Below are 20,406 nucleotides of genomic sequence, written 5' to 3' on the forward strand. Positions count from 1 at the left end.
GTCACATCTGTGCTGCTTTTTTGTGTTGTCCATGTTTTGGCCATCAATCTTGATTACCATTTAACATCAGGGAAAGGTCAAATATGACCAACAAAGCATTTATTCTAACTCATAACCAAACAAATCCTTAATTAGCCATCAACAACCAATGTTCTCAACATGAAATATAATCAAAGGCAGAAGACAAATGAAAATCAATGGACGAAAAACTCATTAATCATTATTATAATTCTCCCATGCTCATTCACCAAAAAAAAAAAAAATCTCCCCTGCTCTCTCAACACAAATTTAACAACTATTTGAAAAGGACCAAAATGTCCTCTTCTGGCTATAATGTTGTCTCAGTGGGACATTATATACTCATACATACTAATTCACATACCATGATACCATACCACAGAGAAAGAGAAGGAAATTCCAGAATAACTATTTATAGACAAGATGAATAACTAACTAGCTATGAAAATGGTGCCAACGAATTTCATTTTGACTCACAGCAACTGCTCCACAATCTTTAAATTATTTTTAGTTAGTTTATTATGTAATTTTTTTTAGAGATAATATAAAAAAATCAAAGTCGTTAAAAATACAATTAAGCCTGATATAAATAAACCCAACCTCTGCTTATAAGATCCATCGTTACGTGACTTTTCTAGTTGATGGGGAAACGACGCATCAAATATTTAATAGGGCCCAGATCAGGGAAGAAAACAACACCAAGGATATAAACCCAACACTTTCGGCCCGGAAGTTGATGTGGCTTTCGGAAAATTTTAAAATTACTTGGTACACTCGTATGAATAATAAGATGAACACTTGGCTAAAAACTTGACTTGAAACTCGTTTTTAACTTATTTGCGTTGTCCCATTCAATCTTCTTAACGTGGTAGGCCAGTAGTTTCTCACAAAACAATAATAATAATTATTATTTGTAACCCCCCCCCCCCCCCCCCCCCTCGAAAAAAAAAAAACAATTCCATTATATGTTGTTAAATGACAGTGTATAAGTATAATATAATATTTTCATTTAGTTTCGATCTCTGTAATAAATCAGATATGAAAGTCTGTTTCATTTGTATTTTTTCTTCTTATTTTTTAATTGAATTATGTGATTTTTCAATTTTTATGAGTATTAAAAACAAATATTTTAAAGATATTAATTAATAAATAAAAAATGTGTACTGGTAATTTTATATACTACACTTATAAAGACTTCTCGGTTTATTTTCTTAACTAATAGTATTAGAATGCTAGTAGTATTTGCCTGTATAAACATATACATCAGATACTATTTGTTCATAAATAATAGAATAGGTTTTAAAATATGCCATTAATGTTGGGAGATGAACAAACGAGAATTGAGAAATTACATTAGTGCAAGGTTGACTAAGATATTTTAATTAGTTGTTAACTTTTTTTTACTAGTAAAAAGTTCATTTGATTATTTTTTAGTATGTTTACAGTAGCTTCTAAAATTTTATTTGAAACGCTACTTTAAATAATATTTTTTAAAATACTAGCTTATAAATTTTTATATTTTACTTCCCTTTTATTCTTAATATATTTATCTAATTTTTTTTTTATCCTTTTTAAATAAATTATGGTTTTATTATTTTACACTTTTAAGTTATTTCAACAGTTAATTTTATTAAACACTTTTAATTTAACAACCATAAACATTTATCCACGAATCACATAAATGTGATTATATGAGTGGTATTTATGAAAAATAATTAGAATTCTTTAATTTAACTCAATAATGCTAAAAACTGCAGTGTAGTAAACGAAAATCTCTGCCTATAATGTTTTTCTCTCTATAACTTTATATAATCAAGAGAAAAATAGGTAGATAAAAGATGAAGTGTCGAAATATGATGAGTAATGTCATCAAAATATATATTAAGAAATGCGTGTAAAATAACAAAACTCGTAGTAAAAAAAAATATTAACAACAACAATGTTGGAATATTTCTATCTAGACTTTAAACTCTTAATTTTTTTAAAAAATAAGCATCTCATATGCTTAATAAAAAACTACAATCCCATTTGTTAGAATATTTTTTGGTAACACTATTTGTTAGAATATAAAAGAACATAATTAAAAAAAATAAAATGAAATTATTTATTTCTGTAAATATAAATGTATATGAAATTAACCGGATAACATATGGTAATGTGGTATATAAAATTGATAATATATTTTATAAATATATAAGAAATAAAATAAAGGCAAATGCAAATTAATATCTTAATAAATGAGTAAAATTAAAAATATTCTTTAAGAAATTAAAATATTAGTCATATATTTTAATTATCTATTTTAAAAAAATATTTTTACTATAATTCATTAATATACCTCAACCTAGTTTTTAATAAATTTATTTATTAATTTAATTGAACTAATTACAAGTTCCATAAAAATATTATACGGTACTACAAAGGTGGGACTGGCGTGGCAATAGTGAATATTGATTGAGCTGGACGAGACGTGTGACGCGGGGACCAAATGATTCTGTTGGCTGTTGCACACACTTGCACAAAACGAACGAGGCCCAAAACCGTTGGATTGATTACGTGTAAGGCTGCGATTGAGCCTGTAGAGTGACGCAGAATAACATGGAATATCTCTGTATTTTTGTGATTCTAGATTGTGAATCCATATTTGGCATTTTACGGTTCTTGTGTTTGTATATCTTAACCCGTTATCTTCTGCGGCTTCTTGAAAGAGCAAATTAATAAACTCATCACTATTAAACCCATCAGCGTTGTCCCCGGCCAGTATTTTTATACGTATAATGAATGATATGATAATGATAATGATGCAAAATGCTAGACAGGGAAAGTGCATATATATAGGCGAAAATCTTGTTATAGTATAACGCCAGGGTGGGGGACCAACAAATCTGATTGATCGAGAATGTGAATATATCATACAGTAAGTAAGCACCAAGTTGCTCATGCTGAGTTTCAAAAATCCCAGTTGTATTCTAGATAAGACAAATTATGCAGGCCATCAAAATTAAAAATTACCCGTGCCATCCTTCATATATATACTAGACAATGACATATCTGCTGCGGCTTAACGTGTTTTTCCCAACCCTTCTTCACACATACACATATTTCAAGGTTGAGGCTAGCTCATTAAATATCATCACCTTGCTGTACATGACCATCTTTGTGAAGCTAGATATATAGACCGTCATTGATCAAAGCTTAAATAAATTAATGTGTCTCATTTATAAACAGGGAAAGAGACGTTTCTTCGTGGAGTTTGAAGAGCATGTTTGTTACTTTGATTTTTATACGATAAGATCCATATTCCATAAATTTCAACTTGTTCATCATGGTCCATGGGTGAGGTATAGCTTTTCTGGGTTCATGGTATGGCTGCATATGGGGATTAGGTTACAACAAATAAGACAGAGATATTTTCGTGAGGCCCAGTCAACAAACTAATTTATATATATAGAGTATCAACTACCTATAAGCAATTTCCATATATATATATATATGTGTGTGTGTGGCAGCACCACGACAGCGTATACAATATTTATACTAGGAAAAGGAAATATAAACTTTCTCCTCTCTATATAAAATGTTTTTTCCCCGCTAAATAACGACTTTGCCCTCTCTTCTTCCTTTTTTGTAAGAAAAAAAAAATCAAACTCGATCAAGATCTTATTTTGAAATTAATTGGATGATGCTTACATTTAAAACGGCTAATATGGAATTGGACGATAATATGTAACTTATCCTAATAGTAACTAATAAAGCAACATAATACGACAAAGAATTTAATGCGAAATGTGTTTCATCATAAATGTTGTTCCAAGATGAAACATTAGAGTTACTATAAAAGTAAAACAAATTGTTAATATAAAGTGTCATATTGGGTAGTTTAATGGAATAACAAAAAGACCGGTAACGTGATGTTGCTTCATAAATGCTAGCTGTTTCAACCCGAAACATACTATAGTAAAAATTATTTGATTTTTTTTTTAATATAGATCACATGTATCCTCTTGCTTGAGCCTGGTAAAATAAAGATGATTGTGAGTGGTAAAAAATTTGAGTATTTAATCTAATTATATATTTAATACTTAAATTTGAAACAAATGATTAAGTTAAAATAAGTTGATGTTAATTAATTTATAGTGTTATTAATGTTTATATAGAGAGAAAGGTATTTTGTACGAGAGTGAAATAATTAAATTTACATTGTATAACTAAATATGAATGATTAAGATTTAATGTTATGTAATTATTTAAAAAATTATGTGATTTTTTAATATTAAATTTTAACTCTTCATATATGATTATACGATCTAGATTTAATCATCTAACTCTCATATAAGATGTTTTTACTCATATATATATAGAGAGAGAGAATTTGTTGTATATATAAGGTTTTATTTGATCTAATTTTATTTGGCTTAAAAAAATACTTTAAACATAGTTAAAAATAATAGTGTTAAAAATAAGTAAAAATTGTTTGATGTTTTTTACTTTTAAAAAAATGAAATGAAAGATAGAAAAAAAAGAAGAAAGAGACAAAGAGAAAAGAGATAGCAAGGAGAGTTGAGTAACAAATAAATTAAAAATTAGTTCATGCATGTTATTTTTAACTTATTTATTTTATTTTAATAAAATTAAGTTGCTGAAGTTCTTAAGAACTTCTAAAAATTGTGTTTAATACAATTTTCTTATATAAAAAAAGCTAATCAATACTCGATAATATGCTGGAAAAGAAAAAGGGTAAAAGCATGAAAACGCTCTCAAACTACCGGTCTAACGTGGTCCAAATTCAGTGGCTACGAATATCTGCTTTTCCCTTGAGCGAGCTAGTGCCATGCCAGGAAAAGTATTGTGCCACTTGCTCCCCTCTGCTTCTGTCAGATATTGGGTTCAATCCAAAGGCCAAAACGCATTTTCATGTTGCCTTCAATATCACAATTGTGATTTTATGTGCCACTTGGCATATTAGAGATCCTGTCTTAATTTTTCTTTTGCTTTTATTGGGAAGTTGGGAACATGCCTCAATTTGGCCCAAACACAAAATGAACTTACGTTTCGGCTTTTGAGGGGGGCCAAAAGTCTTGTTTTTTCTCTCTTAATTGCTTTCCACATAAAAAAAAAAAAAAAAACGTAGTAGAAACAATTCATATAGTTGACTTTTCATGTTAGAATTTGATATAAGTTGACTAATTTCGCGTTATTTGTAGCGAACACAACTTTCTTTTTCTGTTAACAGCCAAATTGACCGAATTTGTTTCTTAAAAAAAAAAAAAAAAACCTCCGTATCGATAACTTGAGATGAACTTTTAAGATCCTAATAAGAACATGTTGAGTGCGATGGCCAATATCAGCACAAATTAACAACGGGGATTGTCATTGCACGTACCACAAACTAAATCGTTCCCTACCATGGTTTTTTTTTCCTTTTTATTATTAAAGTTGTTCACAAGGTTTGAATATCTGGTGAAGTATGTAGCTGGCAGGTATAAATTTACCCGAACAAACTCCGCTTAAATCAATACAGTTAAAATATCTCGACTACATTATTGATCGTACGACAAACAGTTTAATTCTAAACCTTTTCTCAAAAATTCATTTATACTCTAAAACTTTATACTGGATTGTCGTTATACGCGCATTTACCCGATAGTTCTGATTAAATACGTACAACATGCATACCCATGCTTGGTAGCAAAATACTCGTTCGTTTATGATTGGTTCAAAATGCTAAATTGGGGTACACGGATATACAAAATTATTTTTTATAGGAACCCACCCTTTATGATTATTAATTAATTCAATTCCTACTCCTTCGTACTTAATTTCATAAGAATTTTCTCGCACTAAATAGCATTACTCAAACCAAAATGGTCAAACTTAAACTAGTCTCAATTCTCAAATGCCAGTTTGAAATCACTTAAACTTTAGGACTTGAACCAATTACAAAATTGGACGGACCGCACTTCCACGTACTAAAAATAATTTTATTTGATGGTTACAACTGAAAAAAAAAGGAAAAAATAGAATTTTACTTTTTATGGCATGTTTAACATTAGACGGAATTCCCGTAAAAGAAAACTGAAAATTTAAATTACTAAATATAAGCATATAACATCATTTGGGTTTAATTGCTTTATAGTATAGACTTTTATTTTTGAAACGAAGGGATTTAAAAATAAAACGAATGCATCTCATGGTCGGGACTCACGTGGGGATTAGTCCCCCAATAGAAACGCTTTAAAAGATTATTCAAATTAAATGCTAAAACAGTACAACTCCATAAAGTAAAAGTATTAATCTCAAACGTACTACTACGTACTAAAAAGCAATTAATCTGTTTTTTTTTTTAAAAAAAAATATCATCATATAGTTAAAAATAATTAATATAATAAAATGCAAAGCTTCAACGTTCAAGGATTGAACACGACTACTACATGACTGTTACAACTTACAAAAATGGCCAGAACGAAAATAAATTTAAAAACCACACAGAGAAAAAAAGATTAGTGATTACAATGGCTATTATTTCCCGACGACACAAAATTTGCCGATAGTGGAGGCAACACAACGACGAGAATAGTCTGTTATAGAAAAGAAGTGAAGAACTCAGAGAGCAAGGAGGGGATCCGAGACAAACAAATCGTCGATATCTTGGAAAAAGTCACGATTTCTGTCCGTATGCCAACTTTTGAAACCGAAATCTTCATAAGAATTGAGAAACTCACTAGACCAATCATCATCGCAGAACAACAGACTCTCCGGCACAGTCGAACAAGCTCGAAACTCAAAATCTATTTCGGGCGGAAACGCTGACTCAGCTTTGACCTTATTCTCCGACACCGAGGAGTAGTCATCGTCTTTGGCCGTAACGGACTCAGCTTCCTCGGACAAGGAGCAACAGTGAAGCACGGAAGTGGGAGAAAAGATATTCTTGCTATTGCAATGAGTTTCCTCCCCGGAAGGTGGCGTTATGAAATTGGTGAGCGCGTGGGGTCCACGCAGCTTAATGGCGGCGTTGTCGTACACCAAAGCGGCTTCCTCAGCAGTGTCGTAGGTACCCAACCATAACCGAACGCGTCGCGCTGGGTCTCGTATCTCCGCGGCCCATTTTCCCCACGGCCTCTGTCTCACTCCGCGGAATTTCTTACCGTCGGACACGCGCCGAGTGTCTGAAGCTCTTGTCGCTTTGGGCGTAGTGGTGCTTCTTCTTCGAATTCGCTTCCTCGAAACGACGCCGTCGTTCTCGCTGGAGCACGACTCGATAGAAATCTCATTGACGAACTTCCTATGTCGGTGGCGCGTGGAAGAGTTGCAGTGGTATGTTTGTTCTTCTTCTTCGTCGCTGGAGGAGTCGGTGGCGTCGGTGTCAGTGACGGTTATTCTGACGAGTCTGGGATAATGGTGTTTGGGTGGGTCTTCTTCGGGGGGTATGAGTAGTTTGGTGTGGTGAGTGTACTTCGTCGGTGGCGCAGTCATGTTATTAGATTCTTGGGGGGTAGCATTGACGTTGAAAGGAGTAGGAGTAGTAGGGGAAACGGTGGAGTACTGAGAGGGAGTAAAGAGGGAAAAGGGAAAAAGGAAGAGAGAGATATATATTCCTTTGGGACACGGGGAGGGAGAAGAGAATAATAAATAAAGGAAAGAGAGAGAGAGAGAGAGAGAGAAATATAAGGTGAATTTATGGATTGAATAGATATGGTTGAGAAAGTTATTAATGGAGTAGTAATTTAAACAAAAATAGAGAGAGGCTAGGTGCAGAACAAGTTGATGAGTGAAGGAGGGGACACAAGGTACGAAAAAAGTGGAGGCATATGAGCCAGACCCGAGAGCTGTAGCCTCAGCTCAGCCTGTGAACTATGTGGGCCTAAACAAAAGCATCCAAAATAAAGATAAATTTTCAAAAAGTTAACAGTTTCTTCACCGGAAAAGAAAAAGGCAGCGTTGCGTTGCCGAGAAATTACGACCTCTGCAAGTGCCTGTGCTTGGCGTACTTTATCTGTATGGCTTTGACATGGTAAACTAACGGAACCCTGATGGTTGCAGCGAGTACTGTACTACTACAAAAATGAAAGGGCGGAAACCAAAGGAAGAACTATATGGGTCGGCAAAGGTAAAGAGAGAGACTATTGCTCTCACTCTCAACCGGTAGAAGAAGAATAACTGAATAAAGTACTCTTTATTTGCTTACCCAAACCTATTTTATACTAGTATCCAACACCTATTCAATATAGTATTTATTACGTATTCAACTTTAAATAAAAACCAGCTAACATACTTAACTTTTTAGTCTCTCAATAACTGATAAAAATAACTTGGATTTTTTTTTAAAGATTAATTTAATAATAATGTATTTTTATTTGATGTTATATTTTAGTGTTGACACATTAGAAATTTTACAATCACATAAAAAATTACATTTATTAATTAATTATATGTTTATTATTATATTTGTTTTAATTTGTGTTTATTTTTTTATTTTTTTAAGTATTTGTTATAATGTTATGATTGTAACAGTTAAAAAGGAAGAATCATTAAAATTAAGTTATATTTTAAATAAATAATAATTTTCATTCTAAATTTCTAACATAATAAATTAATGTTTTATGAAGATTTTTATTTTTTAGTCACTTTAATTTATATTTAAAAATTACCATAAAATACTAAAAAATTCTGTTATAAAATACTTAAAATTTACCACGAAGGATCAATTTATCATGTTATAGATTAAAAAAGTAGTTTTTCAAAATTTATGGACTAATTTTTTAAAAAAATTTAGGAACTAACAAAAATTCAATCCCAAATTCAAGGATTAAAACAATAATGAAGTAAAAAGATAATACAATACAAACTTTCTTTTCACAAATCAAACTAATACAAGATTACAAAATAGAAAATACTGATACAAATGTAATAACAGGTGGAAAAAAAATAGTGGTTGTTTATTTTGCAGTTATTAATTTTGCAGCACATGTTTCAATCTAAAACCAACCAATAAAAACAAACTTAATGCAAAAATAAAAATCTTGATCCATTGACAATGCAATTACATAATACAAATCATTAGGTGCAAAAAATTCTCAACACATGAATTGAACAAAACGGGATTATTTTAAGTTAATCACTAATTTTAAATTTGAAACTTAAATATGTAATTATATTAAATATGCAAAGAGACGGAAAGTTTTACCATCTATAATAGTCATGTTTATATAATTTAAGTATGTTTACTTTTCACTATAAAAAATATGTTTTTTCTTTAAATAGTACTTGCTCTGATCTTAAACATAAAAAGAAAAAAACATTTGTTGTTTCAAATATATTTTTCTATTAATTTTATCTTATTTAATGTTATTATCTTTATAATATCTTTCATTTAATTGATAATTTAGTTTTAATGATTATTTTTTTCTTAGATTTTAAATTTCAATGAAAGATAAGTTAAAAAAAACTTTTTAATTAAAATTGATATACTTAAGTATGATTAACTAATTTTCTTAATTAACGTCACATGTTTTTTTATATACTTAAGACCATAGGAAGTATTACATAATAAAAATAATTAGTTATAACTTACAAAAATACAATCAAATATTGTTGGATAAAAGAACATAATCTAGTCACTTATCTTAAAATTATGATCTTTTTAAAAGTGGTTTAATAACTTTCAATTAAAAATCACAATAACATTACATTAAAATTACAACAAAAATATGTTAATAACACTTTTTCATAAAATTACACTTATTAACACTTGTTTTAAATTTATTTCAAATGCATGATATATTTTTTATTTTAAGAATTATATGGTTTGTATGATAATTTTTTACATTTTTATAATTGATTTTTTAATTTCTCTTTATTGATCACACATTTTATCTCATTTTTTTATTTCTCTCGTTATTTTAAAAGAATATTCAACCTTCTTATTTGTAATTTTCCGTACAAACTTGTTCTGGTAGTTATTACTCCATCAATATTTTCATTAACGTAAATTGGAGAAGTAATTACTAATTAGTGGTTCGGTGTAGCTGCAAGGCTGCAACTGTTGAAGATACATCTCTCCTTATCAGGCAAAAAAGACGACACGTGGGGACGTTGGATAGGACAAAAGCCAGTCCAATCACGTCAGACGAGACACTTGGAACCGTCTCAGTCCCCCTTTGACTGAAAATAAATAAGGAGCAATGTGCCGCGCTGATTAGTATACATTATTAATCAAGGTGACCTCTTCGATGTAAGAGACTTCAAGTTTAATAACTAACATGGTTTAGACCTTTGCAGTTATTTTTTTGGGTGTTCTTTTACTACTTACAAAATATATATATATATATATTTAAGGGAGTTTGCATAACTATTCTCAATTTAAGTTTAAATTTTTATATGAAAAACTTGTAGTAAGCTTTAGTTTCTGAATAATTTTTGTAGACATTTATCACTAAAAAAAATGTAACAGTATTACACCACTCCAAAGTGTTATTTGATATTAGTAATACAAATCAAAACTTAACTTTGATACACGTATGTGACTATATATGTGTAAGGATTAAAACTTACAATTTTCTCACATAGGGAATAAATTATAAAATAAAAAATATATATGCTTTAAAAAGGAAACAACTACTAGTTCCTCTGTTATGGTATATTAATGCAAGTTATTATATTTATAGTTTAATACTTATTTGTTTAAGTTGTTAAACATTTAAATTTATTTTCAATCCTTAAGAATTCAACATGTAATAAAAAATTTACAATATTCACATATCATATCATGTTTAATCAATTAAATTAGATCCTAGAGTAAAAATTTAAAATAGGAACATGTTTGATTTAAAAAAAAAAATAATATAAAGTGTAAAGTGTTATGAACTTATGATCACATAAAGAAAATGTGTTTGTGCTTGCTAGTTTTGTTTTTTAAGAAATGGTGCTGGAGAAACAATGCCGTTAGAGATAGCCATGGTCTCGTAGTCCTAGGGATGTTCATACTTTTATGCATGCATTGAGCCACAAAATACAGAGAAGCTCCGGTACTTGTCATTTTGGAGTTTAACCGCACTCATATGTATCTTTAATATGGAAATCAATGGGCTCTGTGGCCAATATGTGCTTTGTTTTTACTTATTATCATTACCCTATCATCATGTTTCAGACGACGCGCGGGTGCAACAACAAATTCACAATTAAAGTACGTAGTAAGTTTATGGCCAAATGCTAACAAGTAAGAATTGAAACAAAAAATTGTTATATTAAAAGACATAAAATTATATTATTCATAATTTTTATTATGTTTTTAATCTTTACAACAAATATATTTTTTACTTTCTTAATTAATATCATAAAAACACTAATTAACTAATTAACAAGAACCTAAGTTTATTATATAAACATCTTGTAATTAGAGGAGGAGGAGTACGAGTGTGTCTGATAAGACTTTGAAGAGTTTTATAAGTTTATTTGGTCGGTATATATGCTATTTTTACACAAAAATATATATGTGTTTGATATATAATTTTATTTTAATAACTTATAACTTATCTTCATAGATTATTTGAAGTATTATTTTGAAAAAAAGTATATTTGTTTGATATACGATTTTATTTTAATAACTCATAATAACCTATTTTCATTTAAAGTATTTTATGACAATAAGCTAACTTATACGAGTAAGTTGCTAGATTCTTCTTTCATTTTTTTACAATTTTTTTCTTGCTAAGTTATTTGAAATTTTGTTTTATTCTTTTACATAACTTAAACAAAATTATTTTATCTATTTTAACATTTTTACACGGATATGACAATTAACTCATTAAATAAATTGATATTACCATATTGTTGGTTAAGGTTAAAAATATTTAAATCATGTCAAAGTGACAATTTTATAATTATTTGCTTGATTTGCATCCGAATATTAATAAAAAAAATTAAATATAAAAATTTAATTTAAACCATATAAGTTTACTAATTTAATTCATTTTTTTAATTTAAAATAATATTATTATTTTATTAAAAAATTGATTTTAAACCATGAGTAAAATACCAAAACTTTACTATTCTTTCATAATATAAAATTTAAAAATTATTGTCCTATTTTTTAAGATGACAAGTTATCAACAATAAATTAAAATATTAAATATGTCATTATACATTATATATTAATTATTTTACCAATTAATTTTAGCAAATATATTGAATTAAATCAAATAACTTATAAATTTTAAAATTTTAAATTTCTAGCATTTATCTTATGGGAGTAGGTAGGCTCAAACGACGTTTTGGTTTTACGGTTAGTCAACTTGGCGCTAATACGGAAATAAATGTATATGTATAAAATGCTTGCAACAGTACATTTGTGCATATTTTGTTATTTTTTAAGAATCCATTGTTAAGAAAAACAATTGAACGAAGTTATATATCAAGGTCATATACATGTAAATATTTTTCTGACAACTTACAAATTTTCTTTAACCCCTGATTAACAGCTGATACAAGTAGTTGTAAATATATAGAGTTAAATATTTTTTTATTTCTTATAATTTAATTTTTTTTATCTTTCTATTTTTTTTATTTTTAGGTTTTGTAAATTATGTTTTAGTGTTAATAATATTTTAGATAATATTTTTTATATTTTTCAAAGTGTTATTTAAAGTGTTTTAAGGAGTAAAAATAAAATAAGAATAATTTACAAAGTCTAAAAGAAAAAAAAAATAATTTTGCAAGAATAAAAAATAAAAAAGGTTAAATTTTAAAAAATTAAAAAAATATTTAAATCTAAAATATATAGATGATAATTCGAATAGATTCGTAACGTATCTTCTTTTGCCAAATAGTAGAACTGACTTTTAATATATTTCTATAAGTACAGCATTTTTAGAGAGTTTATGTTAAATTTGTAGACTATATATAACAAACTGACACATTATCTTTAATATAAATTTGTATGTAAATATTTAAAAATCAATAAATTTATAATATATAAGTTAACAAGAGTATAACTATTCTTTTTTATTGGCAAAGAATAATTTTATTTTTAATTAAAAATATTAGTATTTAATTATTATTATTTTATTAGTGAAAATAGTCTAACTTATGATTCCTCGCCTTTTTCTTTCTTACTTTATTATTATATTAATTTTATAACTTTATTTTATTATAAGGTGGTACAAGCAGCTATTACAACAAAGGCCATACACAAATTCATGTAGAACTGTTTTTTTAAAAAACATATATATATATATATAATATCAAATTTTAATAAATTAAAATTATGACCCAATTTAACCTTTTATTTTGGACGAATCACATTTTAATTGTGTTTCCCTGTCGCACACATATTTCAAAATAGTCTTATCTCCCGTGACATTCCATGCCAGCTACCGTACGCGTATGATCGAGGACCACATATCTTTATCAGGGAAAACGATGATTTTAATAATTTAATAATTTCTTTTACAAATTATTTTATTTATTAAATAAAAATTTATGTATATTACCTTTTCAAAATATTAAATACATTCATTTTTATTTAATACTTACACTATAAAAATTATTTAAATGCTTAGTAAAAGATATAATAAAATGATACTACTATAAAATTGCACACGGGGAAATACTTATAAATAAATTTTACGTCATAAATAGAATGACAAAAGTAATTTCTTTTTAATTTTAAAAAGTAAATAGATGAAAGTGATTGTATAAAATATTAAATACGACTTTTGACCTCAAATAATATAAAAAAAGGAAAAAGTTGCTAGCAAAGAAATCAATGTCTGGAAGCAATTGAATTATTACTATACGAAGAAGTATCATAAACTCATATTTACATTTAACACTCAGTCACTTACCTTAATAAAAAAATCCCTTGTATTAAAAAGTACAAATATCAATATCTAAGTTACACCAGTCCACGTCAGCATATGGCAATTTCAGGAACATGTGGCGAATCGGGCAGATTTTTTGGACAAGAGTCAGCCTTTGCTGTCATTTTCACCGCTTCTCACTTTGTCTCAATTTGAGGCCAATTATTCAAATGTTTATGTTAAATTAGATTAATTCAAATCTACATCAAGTATCTTAGAAACATATATTGTTTTTATCATTTAATTTTTTCAGTTACTTGGTATATCATTTTAACCATCAGGATTTAACTTAGTCATTTGTAGTGATGGACTTAAATATAAACAAACATAATTAATTTTATATTATTTAATATTATTATTTTGAAAACATTTTTTATTTAATTTTATTTTTTTAATAACTTTTTTATTTATGATAAAATAATTTAATGAATGATATTTTATAAATAATTTTATTTTCTATTTGGAATTAATAAAATTAAATGATATTAATTAATTTTCCTAATTAATGTAAAATTAATTATTTTTATTTATATATGAATTTTGGCATACACTTATAATTCAATTATCTTAATAACTTTTAACTACCATCTGGTGTATGTCACCAAATCCCAAAAAAAACGTAGGGGTAATAGTGCATGTAATAGAAATTTAAAATTATGAACTACGCAAGAACTACGACAATCTCATTTTTAATAGTGTAATCTTCATTATGTTTGTAATCGTATGAGATAAGATCGTATACACGAGTCATGGCTAATGCTCCCACACTAACTTTTGCCTTTTGAGAATAAATTGATGTGAATTTATTTCATAGATGAATCTCAAACATACATATATATAACTTAAAGGATTAATATAATAATGTAAAATTTTTATTGTCTTTACATAAATGATAATGATTTATTTATTAAAAGAATTTGTATTCAATTCACATTATATATAAAATTTCATTGAGCCAGTGAAACCACTTTTTACAAACGAGATTAATTTATGATTTTTAAATCTAACTGCAAGGTAGTTGTTGATGAGGTTGATTATGATTTTGTTCATAAGTCAGAAATATGTGTAACTATTCTTCAATGTGAAAGCTTACTTATAGTGTTAAGTTTATTAGGAGACATAAATTAAATGTTGTTGTTCATTCTCTAACAAGAGTGACAACTTCTGGTAGACTCAAGATTTTTCGGCATATTTCTGCCTGTATCTTTCAAATTATTTTCAATGAAATATCATGATTCAATTTCTGTAAAGAAAAATGACATATATGCTTCATAAAAAATTGTTGAGAATATCACCAAGAAAGAAAAAGAGATTTTCAGGGAAACTTACCACTAAATCCGGCCACAAGTTAAATCCAATGTCACAATCGAGGTCTTTACATGTGTTGGAAGTTGGGGGCAAAATTGTACCGTACTAAATGCCCCTAAAGAATACATAAACTTGCATTTGTTACCCAATAGTGTAAATATAATCATATTAAAAACATCAATTACTAGTAATTGACAGTCCATTTAAACACTTCCAAATACAGCAAAAAAATAAAAAATACAGTCCATTTAAACACTCGACCTTAAGCCATTATTGTGAGATTTGTCCAATTAAATAAGAAAAATACTAAAAACACATTCCATAAGATACTCTTTTGAATACATATTCTCTTATTAGTGGTAATATAATTTAAATTACAAATTTTTGTAATGAGTCTCTCTTTGATTTTATAATTTAGAATGAATTATAACCAGTGTTATAAATGAAGTTTGGAGTTAGTGTCCAAGTGTGGTCTTGGGGTAAGAGTAGGGGCACGTGATGCAGAAAAGAGCAGTGGGGCGGCATAAGGTGTCCATTAGGCAAGTTAATAAATCTCTGAGAGACCATGTGCTCCATCTGCTACTCGATCGTACGTAACCAGCCTTATTATTAGTTGGAGCTGCAAATTGCGCCATCTGATAATAACTACTCGCCTCTGCATCGAATTAAACATAAACCATCATTTCTTTCTATAATCCAACTCAAATTTAAATCCCCTTCTACGCGCTCAGATCTCTTCTTCGACTGTTTAACATGCACAGCATCAGTCGCGGATTGCCACCAGTACTACTTCAAATAAATGCCAGAGAAAATGTATCACGTGTTTACGTGTGTTTTTTTAACTCTCAGATCATCAAATTTCTAACTGTTGATTAACAAATCAACCGCTAAGATTACAATATAAATCTCATGATCAGTTGTTTATTTTTTAACGATTACTAATGTCTTTATAATCTTGTTAAGTATACTCTCCTTGATTTAAAGAACTAATTCTAGTGTGCGCATATATTTTGATAATCATTTTATTTGTATGAAATATCCATTAAATATATTAATGATTAATCTTTCTCAAAAAAAATTTGATTGATTTTTGTGATGATTTTTTTCTCCTTGAGACCAACGTGTTGCTGGTAATCTCATATATGTTGAGTGTGATTGGTGGATAAATTAGAAAAAAATGCAACAACAACTAAAAATATAAAATTGATTTTGCTAAGTTCAAAATTATTTTTTAAATGAAGCAAAAACAGTTTCTTATTATTTCAGCTCTAACTTATTTTTTCTTAATTGAAAGTAATTTTATTTTGGCAACCAAACATTATAATTTTTTTAGTGACACTAAGATTGATCACAATAAATATGCATGGTTAACTATGATTAATCCCACCACCAAACAGAGATCAGTGACTCATATATAGTTAGTGCAAAAAAAAGTTTTTTCCCCTACCAATATTAATATATCATCTTAACTCGCATGGTATAAACAATTATCAAAAGTAAATAGTAGTAAAATATTTTATGGATTTTAATTTTTTTTTGTCTCATTAATTGATGTAAACTCAATTTATTTTCGCTATTCACAATTATAACGGGCATTATTTTGGTTTAATGGAAAGTGGCAGGCCAATTGGCGAACCGGATACCCCTGTAGGCAGTAATCTAAAGCGAACTGCATGCTCCCCGCGTTGATCGAACCGCTCAACTCATCAAATTAATTTCGTTTTAATGCTCTATTTTATCACATGATAAAAATTAAATAGTTAAGATCTGCTGTTTAAATTATACTACTTCTACTACACCTAAATGTTTTACTGTGGAAACATTAAAAGCCTTCACAAATAATTCAACGAGTTGAACAAATAAACTATCATGGGCATGGACTTTACACTTACCCCCCTTCAACAAGAGTGATAATATAAATCAGAACTGAATTGCCATTTATATATCAAAATCTTTACATAAAATAATAATAATATATTATTATTAAATAACTTGCCTTTACAAAAACATAATTAAACGTCTTTCAGGTGGGTGGGGATGGGTTAATTGTTTATTCTACAGGACATTGAGTGTGTTTAGATTAGCCTTAAAATAACGTTCAATAAAGAAATTGACTTTGGATTCAATGCTTTCCAAACATGACGGCTTCTAGCGTGGTTAGTTAGATAGGTCTTGTACCGTGTGTAATTTTTTTTTGGCCTTTGGATGTATCTGTTACTCAATGCATTAGCAAAATTTCCTGATCTCAACCGTAGGATATCACTTCCTATTCATAAAATTAATTATTTTATTATTATTTTTTGCTTTTTTCCTCCTCTTTTTCTCCTTTCTACCCCTATCTCTTTCTGGTGAGGATCTTAACCAGAAATCATAAGCAACAATTGCAGAATCTGAAAATCATGATCCAATTAAACAATTTCCAATTGAATCAATTAATTTTCAAGAACGGATCTGAAAAATTTCACGAAAAAACCTAACCAATAGAATCAACAATTGTTAACAGATCTGAAGAAATTCATGAAAACCTCAAAATGCGCTCATCTCGCAGATCTAAGAATAGCGAGAATTTTTGCAAGCACGCATTGACTATTGCAGTAACGTTTTTGACAGAGCTTCCTTTTCACGCCTAAACCACCATTAGCATTTGCCATTGAAGGACGAAAAGGGGCGTCACGGAATGAAATGGTGGCCGGCATTGTGATATCTTCGACGAAAAACTCAGATCCCACGAAAAAAAAAAACTAGATATGGGCTTCCGATGTGCACGATGTTGTCACTCGCCGCAACAACAGTATCGGAATATGGTTAAGATCCTCACCAGAAAGAGATAGGGGTAGAACAATAAAGGACCAAGTGGTACTATGCGCATATATATAAAAATGGTTTTTTTTTTTAAATAAACACAATTATACACCATGTTGCATTGATATTAATTTTTTATGTTAAAAAACATTCAAACTGAAAATTAAGAAACATCTATTTGGTGCTATTCTCCTACAGTCCCCGAGCCATCACTAACAAACAAACCCAGCTTAAGCAATTTGTTCTTTTTTAATTTCAAAATACTTCAAAGTTATATTTGGTTTAATAAAATAGAAAATATAATAAAATTTTATTAATTACCATTATTTGTATTGATATAAAAAGGAATAAAAATTTGTAGAATTTCTCACATTTTATTCAATAACTATATTTAATCCTTATAAATGATAGATAAATTAATGAAAATGTTTCCCAAGATATAATTATGATGGTTTAAATACATAAAAGCATCGATAGTTATTTATAATAAAAAAGTACATACAAATACATATTCATCAAAGACAAGTATTATCATATAGTTATATTTATTGAGCTTAATACTTGTTTACGGAAGAAAATAACTGATAGTAGAATCAAGTCTAAAGTCTAAACTTTACAAACCAAGCGTATCAATCCTTGGTATTCCAAATCCCATTAAAAAACCGAGCCTAGCTAAACGTTAGAGCCTAGCTTTGTAAAATTTTCTGTCAATAAAATATAGAAATTATAATAACATTAAAGTCTCGACCAAAAAGTAAACCAAAGTTCGAAGAGCAATTCCATACACGATTTTTTCCGAATTTGCATACAATTAGCTTTATGACAAGCACAAGTGGTTGAGATCTCTTGCCAGAATTGGTTAAACGTCATTTATCTCGTTAGAGATTCTAATATTTTTACATGTTATATTTATCACTCGAAAGGAAAATATGTTTAAGACAAAAAAGAATTTTTATTAAATGGTTGTAATAATAAATAAATATTTAAAAGTGAGACATAAAATCTATTTTTGATTATGATTTTTTTTAATCAAACATAATTGTCTTAATATTTAATGTAAATCACGATTATAATTTCAATAAATATGTCAATTTAAATTATAATAAGATTGTACTTCACAAGATAATAAGATAACTTTTGATAAAAGTGTTTTCGATTCAATAATTAATTTGTAAATAATTTCGATAATAATAAATAATATGGATTGAAAAAGTAAAATTAAAAAAAAAATTGAAAAATATCAAGAATTTATAAATATACATTAAAATAAATATGTATGAATACATAAAATTGAGGAATTGAATATATATACAATGACATGGTGAACCTTTATTCATCTAGATGACACGCATGTTATTATTTTAAAGAATTAAGTGATTGTGTATCAATCTCTTAAAATTGACACTTACTGTGAGTTAATTAATCCTCAATAAAGAGACTTCAAACTATTCAACCTACCAAGAACTTCTCCACATCATATTCAAATTAGTTTATAGTCTCCTTCTATACGTCAGGCAAATGCTCCACTCTGAGTTAATTAATCTGCAAATTAATTCATACAAGTAAGTCAATTCACATCAAGATAGGAAAATATCCCCAATCATATAATCTACACGTACAAGCATAATAGATTTTACACTTTTAAGCAGGTAAGAAATTATGGGTAACACTTAAGTTTAGAACTTCTACACCACTTACCAAAAAAAAAAAAGACGTTTTAAAAATGAACACAAGAATTTTTATCAAGTATTGACTCTGTTGTCATATTCAAAGGGCAACGGACTGTTCTAAGCATGGTGCATTAGCTCGTTGTTTCATTTGAGAGAAAAGCGTAACTCCAGCAATTGTTCACTTACGAACTTAGAATGGTGAACTATCTCAGCCCATTGTGTTTTGTCCGTAACACACACAAGAGGATGCAATGTAACATTAAATGTTAAATTATTCATTTAACAGGTAACTACGATCACAAATTTTTAGAGGTTCTGAAAATAGGAAACAGAAAACACACAATAGCAATTTAAGGATATAACTTAGGTGACCAGCTTGAATTGATAATTTAAAGGGAATGAGGGAAATACATGGTCACCAACATTTTATGAGGAGAATGACAAAAATGGAATCATAAATCACTTGATTGTAGGCAGAGATGGGTCAAATTAAAGAGACCTGAGCTCCACGGAAGGTGATCACACTCAGAACAATTGCAAATACCATAACCATCACCATAATACTAATGGATTTGAATCTTCTCTCTTGTTATTAGCAAGTACTAGACTAATATCTCCCTAGGAGAGACAATTAGACAAAAACACAATTACAAAATAAATAATAACTCTCAAAATCATATTATATTTATTCTAACTAATTCAAACAATTACAATTAATTTTACTTAATTATGGTCTGTTCTAATTGTATCCC

At 28.4% G+C, this 20,406-nt stretch overlaps 1 protein-coding gene across 1 annotated transcript; it reads right to left on the reverse strand.

The window, feature by feature from the left end:
* Window positions 1–6,380: 6,380 nt before the first annotated feature.
* On the reverse strand, window positions 6,381–8,177 carry LOC114375067 (ethylene-responsive transcription factor CRF1-like). The gene has a single exon (XM_028332817.1). It carries the CDS (start codon window positions 7,489–7,491, stop codon window positions 6,622–6,624), a length of 870 nt encoding a protein of 289 aa, XP_028188618.1. The 5' UTR covers window positions 7,492–8,177; the 3' UTR covers window positions 6,381–6,621.
* Window positions 8,178–20,406: the final 12,229 nt, after the last annotated feature.

Source organism: Glycine soja, chromosome 11 (genome assembly GCF_004193775.1).
Source record: "Glycine soja cultivar W05 chromosome 11, ASM419377v2, whole genome shotgun sequence".
Lineage (NCBI taxonomy): Eukaryota > Viridiplantae > Streptophyta > Magnoliopsida > Fabales > Fabaceae > Glycine > Glycine soja.

What these genes read in the sequence shown, in the direction of transcription:
- LOC114375067 (XM_028332817.1), bottom strand. Translation starts at nt 7,491, where the DNA reads ATGACTGCGCCACCGACGAAGTACACTCACCACACCAAACTACTCATA.